The 14,833-nt window shown below is 34.1% G+C and overlaps 2 protein-coding genes across 2 annotated transcripts; one reads left to right on the plus strand and one right to left on the minus strand.

The window, feature by feature from the left end:
* Positions 1–1,515: 1,515 nt before the first annotated feature.
* On the minus strand, positions 1,516–5,214 carry LOC141659520 (catalase-like). Its single transcript, XM_074466432.1, has 8 exons — positions 5,099–5,214; positions 4,717–4,813; positions 3,712–3,989; positions 2,479–3,255; positions 2,267–2,356; positions 2,020–2,087; positions 1,832–1,925; positions 1,516–1,759 (listed from the first exon to the last, which is right to left on the minus strand). The coding sequence occupies exons 1-8, from the start codon at positions 5,150–5,152 to the stop codon at positions 1,700–1,702; spliced, it is 1,518 nt and encodes a 505-aa protein (XP_074322533.1). The 5' UTR covers positions 5,153–5,214; the 3' UTR covers positions 1,516–1,699.
* Positions 5,215–10,632: 5,418 nt separating this feature from the next.
* On the plus strand, positions 10,633–14,733 carry LOC141659522 (uncharacterized). The gene is made up of 9 exons (XM_074466434.1): positions 10,633–10,863; positions 11,010–11,072; positions 11,380–11,435; positions 12,073–12,166; positions 12,337–12,397; positions 13,045–13,126; positions 13,580–13,635; positions 14,157–14,220; positions 14,372–14,733. The coding sequence occupies exons 1-9, from the start codon at positions 10,747–10,749 to the stop codon at positions 14,433–14,435; spliced, it is 657 nt and encodes a 218-aa protein (XP_074322535.1). The 5' UTR covers positions 10,633–10,746; the 3' UTR covers positions 14,436–14,733.
* Positions 14,734–14,833: the final 100 nt, after the last annotated feature.

Here is a 14,833-nt window from a genome sequence, read left to right on the forward strand (position 1 = left end):
GTAACTAGCTGTTTAAAAAAAAAATAATAGTTTTTCAACTAATTATGTAATTGTTCATGTGAATGAAGCATATATATACTTTAATTTAATGTAAAAGTAATATGTTGTTTAATTTAATATGAAACATCCTTAATGTAGTTTGGGGCACATATTAAAGTAAAATGGAGGTGAAAATATAATAAAAATGCTATTGTAAAATCAATCAATCAAGTTACAAATGTGCAAGATGAACGGGTAACAAACTGCGGCGCTAGACCAGGTCGAATCGCAAAATCTCATTGTCGAAACACATATTCAGTCGACCCTCCTATCGTTATATTCTTGTTCATTACAAATATAAAAGATAGTTGCCATTTTAATTATTTTGAATATAGTATTAATTAATACAATAATACAGAAAGTGATAAATAAAGATTTCAAGTAATGTTACAATAATTATAATCAGGTTGGCTTAAGTAATTAAGGATTTAACGACTCAAAGGGTTATATTCAGGTTACAAAAAATAACCAATTTAGCATCGGATTTTGGATGGCTCGACTCATTCTGCCGAAATAAGGGGTGGTTGGGTCGATTTTTGAAATTTTTAATAAATTTCACAGCTGGATCTTATTTGTTTTCTTTTAATTTATAAAAGAAAAGTATAGCAGATCCGTAAATAATTTCATTAGTACGAGACGAGTAGATGCGATTTAGTTTAGTCATTACGATGAAAGGAAAATAATTGCAACTGGAGTGAGAATGTATATATAGCAAAGAGGTGATGGAAAATGTATGGATGAGAAGTTAGATCTCTTAAGAGGAAAGAGGAAAGATATGTAACTTTATAGCATGATGTCACACCTAAATAATTACTGCTCCCTCCGTCCTATATTACGTTTCCCATTTTGACTTTTTACACTATTTATCATAAATAGTGTAACTTTTTATACTATTTATGGTAAACGATTGATAACTAATTTACGTCTAATCTATAAGATCAAATATAGTAATGAGTGATTTTGTTGAATTCATATTTATGAGTCCCGTCATACAATGAAGTTTATATATTTAATACTAATACGAAATTAAAGATATTAACAATTAAAAGTGTGCATTGACAAAGATGTACAACACAAATAGGAAACGTTTTTAGGGACGTGAGAGTACTAAATAAAAAACAAATTATAAAAGAGAAGGTTGATTGTTGACATGAAAAAATTCACGGTATACGCATTAAGTTTCCTATTTTGACTTGTGATACTATTAATGATTAGCGATTGACTATTAATTTACGTTTAATCTATAAAATCAAATATAATTATGAGTGATTTTGTTGTATTTGTATTAATGAGTATTTTAATACAATGAAATTTTTATATTTAATACTAATACAAAATTAAAGATAAAAAATCAAAAATTTGCATTGGCAAACGTGTCCAACTGTAAACGTTTTTAGGGACACAGCGAGTATAAACAGTTGTGTCGGACCGACAGGCAACCGATAAGTATGTTATATAGTACTAAGGCCACTGAACTGAATCAATAATATAATTTTTATTAAGTTCAGAATATCATATTCAGAAAAACTCAACAGACCCATACAAGATTGTCAAGGCTTATTTTTGCATGACTAACTTAAGTTAAACATCAAACATCTGGTTTGTGGTTTTAAGCTACTCTTCCTCACACTTTCTCATTGCCTATCTCGCAGAACGAACTTCATATGCTTGGCTTCACATTGAGACGAGAAGCTACCTTCTGACCAAGATGCTCGTCAACCTGCACCATAAACAACAATGTCAGTAAGTTGCAAGTACCATTTTTCCCAAGTAAGAGCGCAATGAATCATACCGAATCGCAATAGGAGATCCATATGTTACGGATCTCATGCGTAACACGGGGATCAGACAGCATATCAACAAGACGAGAAATAAATCGCTCTTGCCTGTGCATTATCGGAAGATAAGTAAGTTGCATTGTTAACATTAAATCAGTGTTAAAGCGTGTATTATTCATCCTGCAGCAGAAGACATGCATACCTTTCTGTAGAAAAAGAACGGTATCTCTCTCCTGGTTGCTTGAAATTGTTTTCTTTCTCAATCATGCACTGCAGATGCAAGAAAATATTATTTCTTCAGAATATTGAAGTTTATAATTCCTTGCATTAATAGCTAGCTATTCCTGATATTCCACTTAACATGCTACTGCTATTTAATCAAATCAGACTTTTCAGAAGTTAAGCATAATAGCAACACATGCAGACACTCAGAAATACTAAAAACTCACCCTCTCACGCTTTCCGGTCAATATAGGAGGAGGAATAGGGTGCTTCTCTGCATGGTGCACAGAATCAAACCTTGAAGGGAAGTAATTGACCTGCACGATAATATAACATAAATGACAAGCAGGCTTAGCTGCAAAGAAACAAATGTATGCATATAGAGAAGTAGATGACAAAATTATTCACAAATATAAGATAAGTTGAGGAAGTAGAGTACCTCCTCATCCCTGTGCATAAAATTCATTAAACCTTCATGGTGATTATTGTGATGCGCAGTCTTAGGCGCATTGGCCGGAAGCTGTAGATAGTTTGGTCCTAGACGGTGCCTTTGGGTATCAGCATAAGAGAATATCCGAGTCTGGAGCAGCTTATCATCTGAGTAGTAAACACCGGGAACAATAATAGCTGGGCAAAAAGCAAGTTGTTCATTTTCTGCAAAGAAGTTGTCGATATTCTTATTCAACACCATGCGACCAACTGGTTGCAGGGGTAAGATGTCCTCAGGCCAGGTCTTTGTAACGTCGAGTGGGTCGAAGTCAAATTTGTCCTCATGATCAGGGTCTATGATCTGAATAAACAATTTCCACTCAGGATAGTCTCCAGCTGCAATTGAATTATATAAATCTTGGGTGGCATGACTGTGGTTAGCTCCCCCGATCTTGATGGCTTCATCCTCCAACAAGGACTTCACTCCACAGGTTGGTCTCCAGTGAAATTTCACATAATGTGCTTTCCCAGCCTTGTTTATCAATGTGTAAGTATTAACACCAAAACCATCCATGTGCCTGTAATCTTGTGGAATACCAATATCATCTAAGAGGAAAGTGAACATGTGAAAACTCTCTGGGTGGTGGGAAAAGAAGTCCATGATTCTCCAATTCTCTTGAATATGAGACTTTGGATTGGGTTTTAGAGCATGAACCATGTCTGGGAATTTCATTCCATCACGCACGAAGAAAACAGGAAAATTGTTTCCCACCAGATCAAAATTACCCTATATACACAAAAATAATATCAAGTCTGCACAAGAAAGAAAATTTCAGATAAAAAAATTCAAAATAGAATCCCGATGACCTGCATCTTTTTATTTCTTAAAATACTCAGGGAAGCTTTTAAGACTGGTAATTGTGGATTTTGTACTATAATAGCCATATCTATTGTATACAGTACCATTTCATCAGCTCGAAAGAGCATGTTTGGATAACTCAATTGGTTAAAAGTTTATCCTCTGTCGTCCCAGGTACTGGGTTCGATCTCAGAAGGAAACAGCCCTCCCAAATTCCAGCATGTAAGTACAAATAATATCACTCAGGTTTATAGTTCAATCATTAACTCAAATGTATTAAGTGATGCAATAGGTGACGAGAATTTTTTAAAGATTAATCAGATGACCTGCTACTGGCAATATTCATAGTGCTTTGCACAACAGTTAAAGTCTTATTTTGCTCACCTCTCTAGTATAGAACTTCACAGCAAAACCTCGAGGATCCCTGATGCTTTCAGGGCTCCCGCGCTCATGAATGACAGTGGAGAATCGAACAATTACAGGTGTTTGAACCTCCGGGGCTCGAAGGAAATCAGCACATGTAAGATGAGAAATATCATGGGTGACCTCGAAGAACCCTTTGGCACTGGCACCCCTTGCATGGACAACACGTTCAGGGATGCGCTCTCTATCAAAATTAGCAAGTTTCTCCACCAAATGATAATCCTCAAGGAGGATTGGGCCTGTCAACAAGAAAAGATTGGTCAAATAATTGGGTTTAGATACTAAAAAAAGATCAATCAACATAAACAATTCATAATGTAAGCATATACATAGATGATTGAGAAACAGCATGGCCCGATAAGATACATGCATAGTACTCCCTCAGTCCCACGGAGAAGTTTTCGTTGCGGGAACGAAGAATCGTCACGCATTTTAAGGCTCCCGTAAAATATGATCCCTAAATGATTTTAAATGTTTTTTCTTTTAAATAAATATATAATGTTTAAACTATTATACAGCAAAAGAAAATTCTAAAAATAAATTATAAAACTGTATTTTATAGTAGCCTTAAAATGCGTGTCAAACATGAGGAAAAAATACATAAACAATCCAAATCATCAAATAACAATAATTGCTACATATTCACCATGAATATAGCTTAATAAAAAATCCATAAAAAAGAACTCCCTCCGTTCCTAAAAACGTTTCCTATTTGTGTTGCACACGTTTGCCAATGCACACTTTTGATTGTTAATATCTTTAATTTCGTATTAATATTAAATATAAAAACTTTATTGCATTAAAATACTCATAAATACGGATTCAACAAGATCACTCATGACTATATTTGATCTTATAGATTAGACGTAAATTAGTAGTCAATCGCTTATCATGAACAGTATAAAAAATCAAAATGAGAAACGTAATATGGGACGGATGGAGTAAATAAAGAAAGAAATAATGTACCTCTGGTACCAACAGTCAAGGAGGAGTTATTGTTCCAAACAGGTGCACCAGAATTGGTGGTCCAGTAAGGAGTGTTAAAAGCACTTGAGGGTCGTTGCTGTATTCAATTCAAACCCAAAGAATACATTTACTTAAACAACTATCAAAATGAAGGATTGAGTTTATCATAAGAAACTAAACACAAGTTTAAACATAGTCTGCGGATAGGGCGGCTCATGCATTAGCAAAAGCGGCTTATTCTATGTCAGGCTCTCACGAATGACATGTGAATCCTCCTGAGTTTATTCATCATGTAATATGTTCTGAAGCCTTATAAGAATGCAAGTACAATTATCGTAAAAAAAACACAAGTTTAAACAAACAAAAAAATAAGGAACTATACCTCGCAAGGATCCATGTCAAAGATAATACTACAAGAATTGCTTGGTTTCTCCATGCTTTTATAGGAGAGAGAGAGACAGAGAAAGAGAGATAGCGCATATGTCGTGTAACTTAGCCGTTCTCCTTCCTTTTATAAGAGACACAAATATTTTAGATTTCTATTTATTTAATTTACAATTATACCCCCTCTTTTAAAAGCCAACTATGTCTCTCTGTACCAAACACATGGCTATCGTGTAAGCCTCACATACTTTAGTATTAAATTTGTTAATATTAAATTTGGTGTATACAAATATTTATATAATGAATTTTTTTATATAATTTTTTGGATATTGTTAGATAAATATTAACATTTCACTATAATTTACACATGCAATTCATTAAATAGAATCAATCCTACTTATGGCATATATTATTATATTTGTTTTATGTTACTTGGTGCACCCAAAATTTGATTTAATTTATGATTTGATTTAGAAAATCAATGTATTTGTTGGTCATGTGTTACGATTTGTTACATAGTATCGTATGAATTATGATATATGTATTTGTATATATATGAAATGAGTTTGTCTAGTGTGTGTTCATGAGTACATGCTAAGCATTGAAACTTATAAAGTTTGAAGTGTTTTGATGAGTGTATTTGTTGTAAATGCAGGGGTCTTAGCCAATCAAAACAAGTTAAAACTATAGAAGTTTGTGTTGGGCACACAGCAGAAAAACCGATATGAAATATCATAGCCAGGTTCATTGAAACTTATGGACTTGTAGCATTATTTAATATTTTAATAATTGTTTAAATATTCTATTGTCCTTATATTTTTTTCAGATAAGCTGGATTAAGAAAGACAAACGGCACTTACAAATAAAACTTATGACCTATCAAACACCAAAATACATAGGACATTAGGGCACCGTGGTACTGAAGTCATGCAGCACAATGATCTCAGGATCATAGGATTGATTAGACAACTCGCCAACTTCATAACAAATAGAGCTAGGGATTATAACAGCATGAGATGGGTTCACAAAATGAGATGAGGACCCATATATAGCTGGTACTGGCATGAAAAGACATGAACTGCCACTCTGCAACAACACTCTTCCCTTTGTCTGAGTACATTAGCAATGGGTACTGAGGGAAAACTAGTGTTAATGAGCAGTGGTTAAAACCAAATTCTGAAAAGAAGGAACCGAGTAAATATCACAGCTTTTTCGAAGAGTTTCAATCTCCAGACTTTGGTGTACTCTGCATGGAGTTGATAGATTTTTTGAGCAACAAACAACAGGCCTTCTTCTTCCACGGCCTCTACATCTTTATCAACTAACATGTCAAAGGCGACAATATTGTCACATTCGATTAGAATAGATGGAATTTGCTTGAAAAAAGCATGCTTCATGGCAAGATTATTGTCCATAGCTCTGATTCCATATCTTCAGCTTCAGCCACTTAAAGTTTCTTGAGTATACAAGGAAATCAAAGAACATAATGGGAATGATAGAACCTAACCTTAGTAACTAAAAAAAATATGAACCTAACATTAATGAGTAAAAGGAAAAAAAATTATAGTTGAATGGTAAGTTCCTAAAAACACGATAAGTTAGGTGACTAAAAAATTCATTTTCCCAATTTTTAAAAAGTGATTTTAAGTAATTGGCTGATTTTTTGAATAAGCGTTTTCATTATCCGAGTTTTGAATCAATTCTTCTTCAATTTTTCGAGTACTCGTTCGAATTAACTGAATCTTAAAACAATAAATTTTATTAGCAAGTCTCAGTAAAAGTTTTGAATTCAATGTGTAATGTCATATTGTCATCCATGTCCACATAACATATAACATGCACCCCTACATTTCTACATATAACAAGTACTACAAGCTATTAATAGTAACGCCCATTCAAATCATGTACAATGTATTTTTTAATGAACACATTATGTCCACATTTTGCTATTTATATACATAATAGCACTCCTGACAATTCCACCTAATAACAACTTATGGTACTTGACTAAATGATTTATTATAACTGACATATAATTATATTTTGGAATGCATTGTGTTCACTTTCAAGATCTGCTTGGGAAAATAAACAAAAATAAGAGATCATGAGCAGATTTACTGAAGCAATCTCAATCTTGATGAGCTTAGTGCTCAGAAAAAGCTTAATAATGCTTCAAGAAGCTGCATTCTTAATGCTAAGTGTGGCTTCCGTTCTACAATATTCAAGATCTCGACGACGACAACAACGACGAAGATCCAGCTACTCAACCTCTGGCCGCTACTCACCAATGTCATCAATATTTGTTCGAAATGATAGGTAATTAACAATGTAGCGTAAGAGGTTCACTGTCGATCACTCGAGTTTGCTGTCATGATCTTCTGTTGCCATTTGCCAATAAATGTAACTAGATTTGCAAAGTAGAATTTGAAAGATTTCAGATTTCATTTTTACTATATTGTGGTGATTCTTTGGTGCCTGTGTTAAAATTTGCAAATAAAAGTTTAGCAGATGAGCTAATATTGTTGTCTGATCCTTCATTGCCTATACTGAATGCACTTAGCTAATATTTAGCAGACTAGCAGTGATTGATTTGAGGATGCTACTATGTTAAAGCATCCATCCTTAGTCAGTATTAGTTAAATCTTTACAAGTAAAAAGTTTCAGAGCTCGAAGGAGAGTCGACTTTTTACTCTCTAGCAGCACTAACCTCCTTGAATATGTGAATAGAGCAATTGGATAGTTGGTTGCATCAGAGCAGCCTAACCCTGAAATGAAATCTACGGGCCTGTAAGAATTACTGTTCATAGATGTGATCTTAGAGTTCGACCTCAGATGCCTCCGATGATGCTAATGCTGGTGTGAATCAAGCTCAGGAACCCGGGGATGATGATCAAGGCAATGATGAATACAGAGATTACACAGACTTGAATTACACGACTTATAAGAATCATAAATAAGCGCACATAGGTTCAGAGATGAAGACCATTCATATTACAGGCCTAATGATGCAACTTAAAAGAAACACAGATAAGCGCACAGTAAGAGACAACATATTATTTGCCTCTCGCATATTTCACCACTGCCACTACAATAATTAAAGGCAGAAAGTGAAAGAGATAGTTGTATCCATGATAGAACTGGATTGTACAGAATATAATAACTGCAGTAGTAGACCTCAGCTGCTGCAATCTGATTTGATGCTCATGCTAAGGACCCTTTGACATTGCATATATAGTCGATAACATCCACAAAGTATTCTGCAAGAAAGATGGGACGACATCAAGAATGGACTTTACAGTGCACAAGTAGACATGCACAAAAAGTCCGGGCCCGAAAATTTGGCCCGGCCCGATCCGGTCAAAATCCGGTCAAGCCCGAGCCGCCGGTCCCGATCCGGGCTTAGGAACTCGACGGACCTTGTATTTTTAGGCAAACCCCGGCCCGACCCAGTTAAAAGCCCAGACTTCGGCCCGGCCTGGCCCGATTAAAAGTCCGAAAAAGTCCGGTTAAAATCTGATTATTCTAATATATTTTTTTACATATTTATGAATTCACATTTACTATAAATATAAATAATACTTTAAACATATATATATTTATATATTTCTGATTAATAATATTATTTATATACTTCATTGCATAAATAATGAAAGAAGATATAGTAAGTACACTATATATATTTGGATAACAAAGATAAAACATATTATTCTATAAACATATTTATTTTTTGCCGAACTTAAATGTTTTCAACGAAGTAATGTTTTCATAAAATATTGCATGTAAACTAATAAATTGTTACCATGATCTAGTTGTTAACATATGTAGTCTTTGGAATCTCTAATAAAACTCGATCCGATTTAAATTAGAAAAAAGCCCGGTCCGATCCGATCCGGCGCGAAAAAAAACCCGATTAGGCTCGCGTCGAGGGCCCAAACTGGCTCTGACATTTTCGGAAAGCCCGGTCCAGTCAAAGTTAAAGCCCGAAAAGCCCGGTTCGGTCAAAGTCCGGACTTTTTAAGGCCCCGTCAAAACCCGGTCCGGTGGGTCTTTTATGCATCTCTATGCAAAGTCAAAAGATATGTTACAGGAACAAATCTTATCTTGTGATAATTAGCAAAAAAAATTCTTATTTTGTGATGCTAAAAAATTTACTAGTTGATTATTCAGAACAATTCTTTTTTTATATCTTTTTTGTGATGAATGATATTTAAGTTATCATCATTTGCAAATTACAGGTTAACATTGTAAATTTACTTAGTCTAGAGAATAGTAGTAACTAGTAAATAAGAAAAATATTTTGTATAAGATGATGTCATGGACAATATTGTAAGTCCATTAAAATGTTGATAACATCCTTGAAAATCAGATTGCCAAAGTTTTGACAGAAACATATATGCACTTGACATCAAAGTTAATTTACAAGAAACAAGATAATTCAATATCAAGATTGATAAATCCAGGTTGTGTAAACTATACAAAATTGTATCTCGATTGCTTAAAAGATTATTATCCTTTTGTCTAGTTACATCTTAATGAAGTTTATTACTCAGTAAGAAATGTGAGTGAGTTTGATGTTACACCAATATATGTATGTAGGGTTTTAATTCGAGTCCCTCGGCTAACGAGCCCGCCCAGCTCAAACTCGTTTAAATGGACTAACTCAGTTCGTTTAGTTTGAACTCGCCCGACTCAAACTCGTTTAAACGAGTTGAGTTCGGGCACAAGTTTCGGTTGATTTTAGAAACTTTTTAAGAAAAGAAAAGAAAGGAAATGTGAAAATTTGATTTCTTCAAACTTGTTCCCAGCAGTTTTTCCAAGCAAGAAAAGGAAAAAATCTAAAAATTTGTACATAAAATTCCTGCATATTTGTCTCCTAATTCTTGTTTCCACCATACTTGTCTCCTAATTCTTGTTTCCACTTTAGAAGGTTTTAGAGTAAATAGAAATTTCTCATTTTTTTCTTATCTCACTGATTCTGGACCCCACAATAAATGAACTGGTTCAACTCGACTCGTGAAATTAAACAAGCCGAGATCGGATATAAATTTAAACTCGATTAAGTGTAAAATTAAACGAACCGATTCGCCCAACACATTAAAGCCGACTTGTTTCACGAACCGAGTTCGGATAGAGATTTTGACTCGATTAAATATATAAATTAAACAAACCAACTCCCCCGACTCTTTAAAACCGACTCGTTTAACTGAACAAATCGGCTCGGCTCGACGCGACTCGTGAACTTAAATAAATTGAGTTCGGGTAAAAATTTAGACTTTATTAGTTAAACGAATATGTGACCGACTTGTTAATATCTAATATTAGATAAAATCTTAGATTGAAAAATTACTACTCACCCTTCATATAAACTATTATTATCTTGTCAATTTGTGTAATTCATTATTGTTATGAAAAATTAGGAAATTTTTGAAATTTGAAAAAAAAAAATAACGAAATTGGTTAATTTAAAAATGCAAAATATTATGATGTAGTACGACTAAAATGCAAGACTTGTGAAAAAAGAGCAGCACAACAATAAATTTGCTAGTACAGTAGAGGAGTAATAAAATTAATAAATTACAAATTTCGCCAATTTGAAAACATATGAGACGTAATTTCAAGTTGAACTAAACCGGAATTTGCAGATCGATGGGTACGAATATGCTGGTGGTGGTGGTGGTGTTGATATCACTGCTTGTATTCTGTTCACAAGCTTATAGGCCCGGCGATATCGTTCCTATGAGCAAAATGGGTCAATATCACTCTGTTTGTACTCTCTCCCTCTCTCTCTCTCTCTCTCTCGCTCTCTCTCTCCCTCTCTCTCTCCCTCTCTCCCCCTCTCCCTCTCTCCCTCTCTCTCTCTCTCTCTTAATCTCTCTCTGCAAGTTTAATTAATCTTGTGATATGAACAGACGAGAACTGTTTGGAATGACATGATTGGTCGCCACTGTCCCATTTTTGGTGTCAATCGCGAGGTATTATCAATTTTAGGCTTTTACCCTTTTTTTATTTTCCTAATTAGTGTTTGTTTGGCCTATGTTTAGTTAATTTGTTACTTAAACTTACTTATTTGCCTAAGCTTGGAACTTCAATCACTAATGTATAACTAGTAAGTTTCTGAATCAAACAACTACTTGTTTGCGATGCAATTGAGTTTTTTGTTCTCACGTGATAAGCAATTAATTTGGACTATTACGTTGTTGTACCAAACAGGATCTTATTCTGCTATTTAGCTGATTTATTCGAATTGAATTTATTGGAGTTTTTTTTTAACTTTTATAGGCTTTGATTCCCATAGCAAAGCCAACTGGTTACACTGGAGCTGATCCATATAAGATGTAAGTCTATTATTTTCCATTCAATGCCGCTTGTAATATTCTACACGAGGGATGGGGGTGTATGAGCTTCATTTGGTGTACTTGTGAGGATCATTTAGTTATCTCTCATTTACGTGTGTATACTACTGAGTACTGACATATAATGGAACCACGACTAGCACTTCTGATGAAATTATGCACATTGTTAGCTTTAAATTTTTATTACAGTATCTTATTCGGCATTATATAGAATATGATTAAGAATGTTTGTCTGATATTTTATATAATATGCGGAGTATGGGAGTAGGGTTTTAGCAAGAATTCCTTTTACTCAGTACTAGACATATGAGTGCAGGTTATGGTTATTCGACTAAAGTCATGCTAGTAATTATCATTTACGTAATTTGTCCGATCTAATAAAGTTAACTTGTTATAACAAAATTGGAGTAAGTACGTGTCGTGCAACTTCCTGTTTTAGTTACAGACATCACTACCTTTAAGATTTGGTCTTTTCAAATGTATATGCTCAACAAAATGTTTATCTTATAAAGTTTTCCTTCATTCTTCATGGGCTACAGTCATAGCTTAGTACTTCAAAGTTACATTTTATTCCACTTGCAGCTTCTTTTTTTGTTTACTGGTTCATTGATAAATTCAGATCATTTCAAGTTGGAAAAGAGAAGTTTCTAGTTCCATGGCTTCTTTTGATAAATAGAAAGAGTTCTGAGGTTCCTATGGTTGATGTTCATCTGGTAAATCTACCGCTAACTGTCTTAAATTATGAAAAATTTCATTTATTTTTATTTTACATTTCCTATAACTTTGCTGTTATAATTATACTTCCTTATATTTTCTGTCAATTTTATGATGATAATCTTCCTTTGCTATGTGATGAAAATACTATTGAAATGTGGTTATTCAGAGGTACTCAGGAAACGATATGCTCGGTGTTACTGCCAAAGTTGTAGACATGCCCCATCACTGTAAGTATTCCATTATATTCTAAGATATTAGAATCATGCTAGAAGTTGATACTATTATAATGCCAGTCTTCTACAAGTAAGAACTGGCAGAAAACATGCATATCTATATATATGAAAGATGCACTGTTTTTAAAAGCCTGTTTACTGTGCCAAATGGCCAGTATATTACAGTAAAGATGACCTATAAGTTCCAGCCTTCTGTTTAGTCATTACAAACATTCCTAATGTCCAAAGTTTAAGCTTTCACGAATGAGCTGCCATAAGTTGGCCTTCTCCCAAATTTGAGCCATCCTGATGATTATGTAATACATTATAAATCATCGCCATAGAGTCGATCCTATAGAACCAGTTGTGAATCTTTTGGTGTTCCTTGATCAGGGAGAACACTCTCTAGTATCACTTGTCATATTGTTCCAGAGTTCTTATTAAATTTTAATTTTGTGTAGAAGTGAAATTCGTTTTAAGTAACAAAATTTTCTTATACATTTGTGTATTGCGTCTGATTCATCATTTAGCCGTAGGAATTATTTAAAAAGTTACCTGTTTTTATTAAATTTCAGTTGAAAAGTTGCGACTTTTAGCAAATAATTAAAGCATCCCAAGAATAATTTTTTAACTTTTTATATTAATTTCTCGATTTTGACCAGATGTCGAACTTCATCCTGATATAAAGAAACAATTCTGGGACTCGCAACATTGGCCAAAACATGTGCTTGTCAGATATACATGGTTAGTACCTATACTGGCATATGTGCCCGTATAAGGCCTATATATGCATGTCATTACTCCATATATGACATTTTGAAATGTGCTTGCACATGCACTGTGTCAAACATTGGATAGAGTTGAAATGAATTAATCTGCATGTTTTAAATAAAATGAAATTAGTCAAGGAACGGGCCCATTCATTCTCTAACTCTCTAACACCAACCAGCGATTTGATTTTCACAGCGGGCTGATTAGTCATTCCATCCTGTAGAACACAAACTAAGCAACAGCTATTATAGTTGCATCGAGGATTCTAAATGAAGAAAGGATTATCTTTGAGTAGCCTTAGATGTTTCTTATCACTATTACTTTTTGCTTATAAAGTCTATGTGTAATTATCTGCCCCGAACAATGTGGTTTGATAAAAATCTTTCATTTTTAATATTGTATGTTGTATTTTCTGCCGCAATGCAGGGAGGAGCAGTCAGAGATAGATGTAGCTGCGGGATTTTATGTTCTATTTGGATCGGGTAAGTGCTATCTCCTGCAAATTGCTTGAATTTGTGTTGGTACTTATAGTCAAGTCAATCCATAAAATAATTCTGCAACGCTATCATACTTGGGTTGCTACTTGCTAGTATGTCTGAGGAAGTCAAACTCTTTCTTCCTTCAATATATTAATCATTAATAGTTTTCTTTGGAATATATGTCATGCTAGTATATGAAGATCCTTTTTTGAATTTAAGAGAAAGATTGTAAAATAGAATTTAAAATCAAGAGCAGCTTGATTTAATTGGATGGGCTTAACACAGCAGACTCTTGTTGTTCTGTATTAGAATGTAATTCGTTAAATCTGTTTATTTGCACTCTGAAGTATCTAAATGAGTGTGTATCTGGATTCTTTAACTCCTACATATTTTGTTATTAAAAATGTATTTTGTGTTGAGATATTGAAAGACTTCCGTTGGAGTTGCAAGTCAACAAGCTAATAATTGTTGCATGAATGCTATTTCTCGTGTCTGATATTCTTTTTCTCTCTTCTGACAAACAGCATTGCTCATGTCTGTTATTCTCTCGGTATTCATATTGCAGTCCTCCGGAGACAAATTCTCAAGGTCTTGATTTTCTATCTTATTATGGCCTCCTTGATACTTTTTCGTGCTTATTTTTTCAAGTCGAAATACCTGGACTATTGGACCATATTTTCTAGTAGATTGAGGTGATTGTGCACAGATGCTTCTGGCTTAACATTTTGTAATCTTCCAGGTTTGTTAAAGAAACTGTTGCAGAAACTAGCATGCCCGGCGGAGGAGTGGCAAAAGTTGAATGATCTAAGAGGGTTCGGAAGTCTGCACAGAAAACATCTCCGGAATTGCTGTGTTCTTGCTCTTTCATCTCTAGTGTTCTCTCTCTCTTACGTGGTTGGAGAAACTGGAGATATAGAGTGAAAGATCATAGGAAATCTTACACATTGACATAGATGATAATTTTAAAAGTATGTGCACGCGATATGGAACTGATTTAATTAACCAATTTCTGTAATGAAGTTTTTACACATACTCGAAAAAACTTTAAATATTTGTGCCAAGAGGTAAAACTGATATGAAGCACAAGTAAATTTTCTTCTACTGCAAGGACGGTGGACGGGTACACGGAATTTACATCGTACAAATTCATGCACAGTAATTAATTTTAGACAGACTCCATGTCATACAAGCCATGCATATT

The sequence above is a fragment of the Apium graveolens genome, chromosome 5 (genome assembly GCF_009905375.1).
Source record: "Apium graveolens cultivar Ventura chromosome 5, ASM990537v1, whole genome shotgun sequence".
NCBI lineage: Eukaryota > Viridiplantae > Streptophyta > Magnoliopsida > Apiales > Apiaceae > Apium > Apium graveolens.

Excerpts from the sequence above, each read along its gene's own strand:
- LOC141659520 (XM_074466432.1), bottom strand. The coding sequence starts at position 5,152 with ATGGAGAAACCAAGCAATTCTTGTAGTATTATCTTTGACATGGATCCT. Across the intron at positions 2,357-2,478 it reads TTATGCACAGGGATGAGGAG|GTCAATTACTTCCCTTCAAG; the intron begins GTACTCTACTTC and ends ATTATCGTGCAG. Across the intron at positions 1,926-2,019 it reads CGTTCTTTTTCTACAGAAAG|GCAAGAGCGATTTATTTCTC; the intron begins GTATGCATGTCT and ends GATAATGCACAG.
- LOC141659522 (XM_074466434.1), top strand. The coding sequence starts at position 10,747 with ATGGGTACGAATATGCTGGTGGTGGTGGTGGTGTTGATATCACTGCTT. Across the intron at positions 12,167-12,336 it reads CTATGGTTGATGTTCATCTG|AGGTACTCAGGAAACGATAT; the intron begins GTAAATCTACCG and ends GTGGTTATTCAG. Across the intron at positions 12,398-13,044 it reads TGTAGACATGCCCCATCACT|ATGTCGAACTTCATCCTGAT; the intron begins GTAAGTATTCCA and ends GATTTTGACCAG.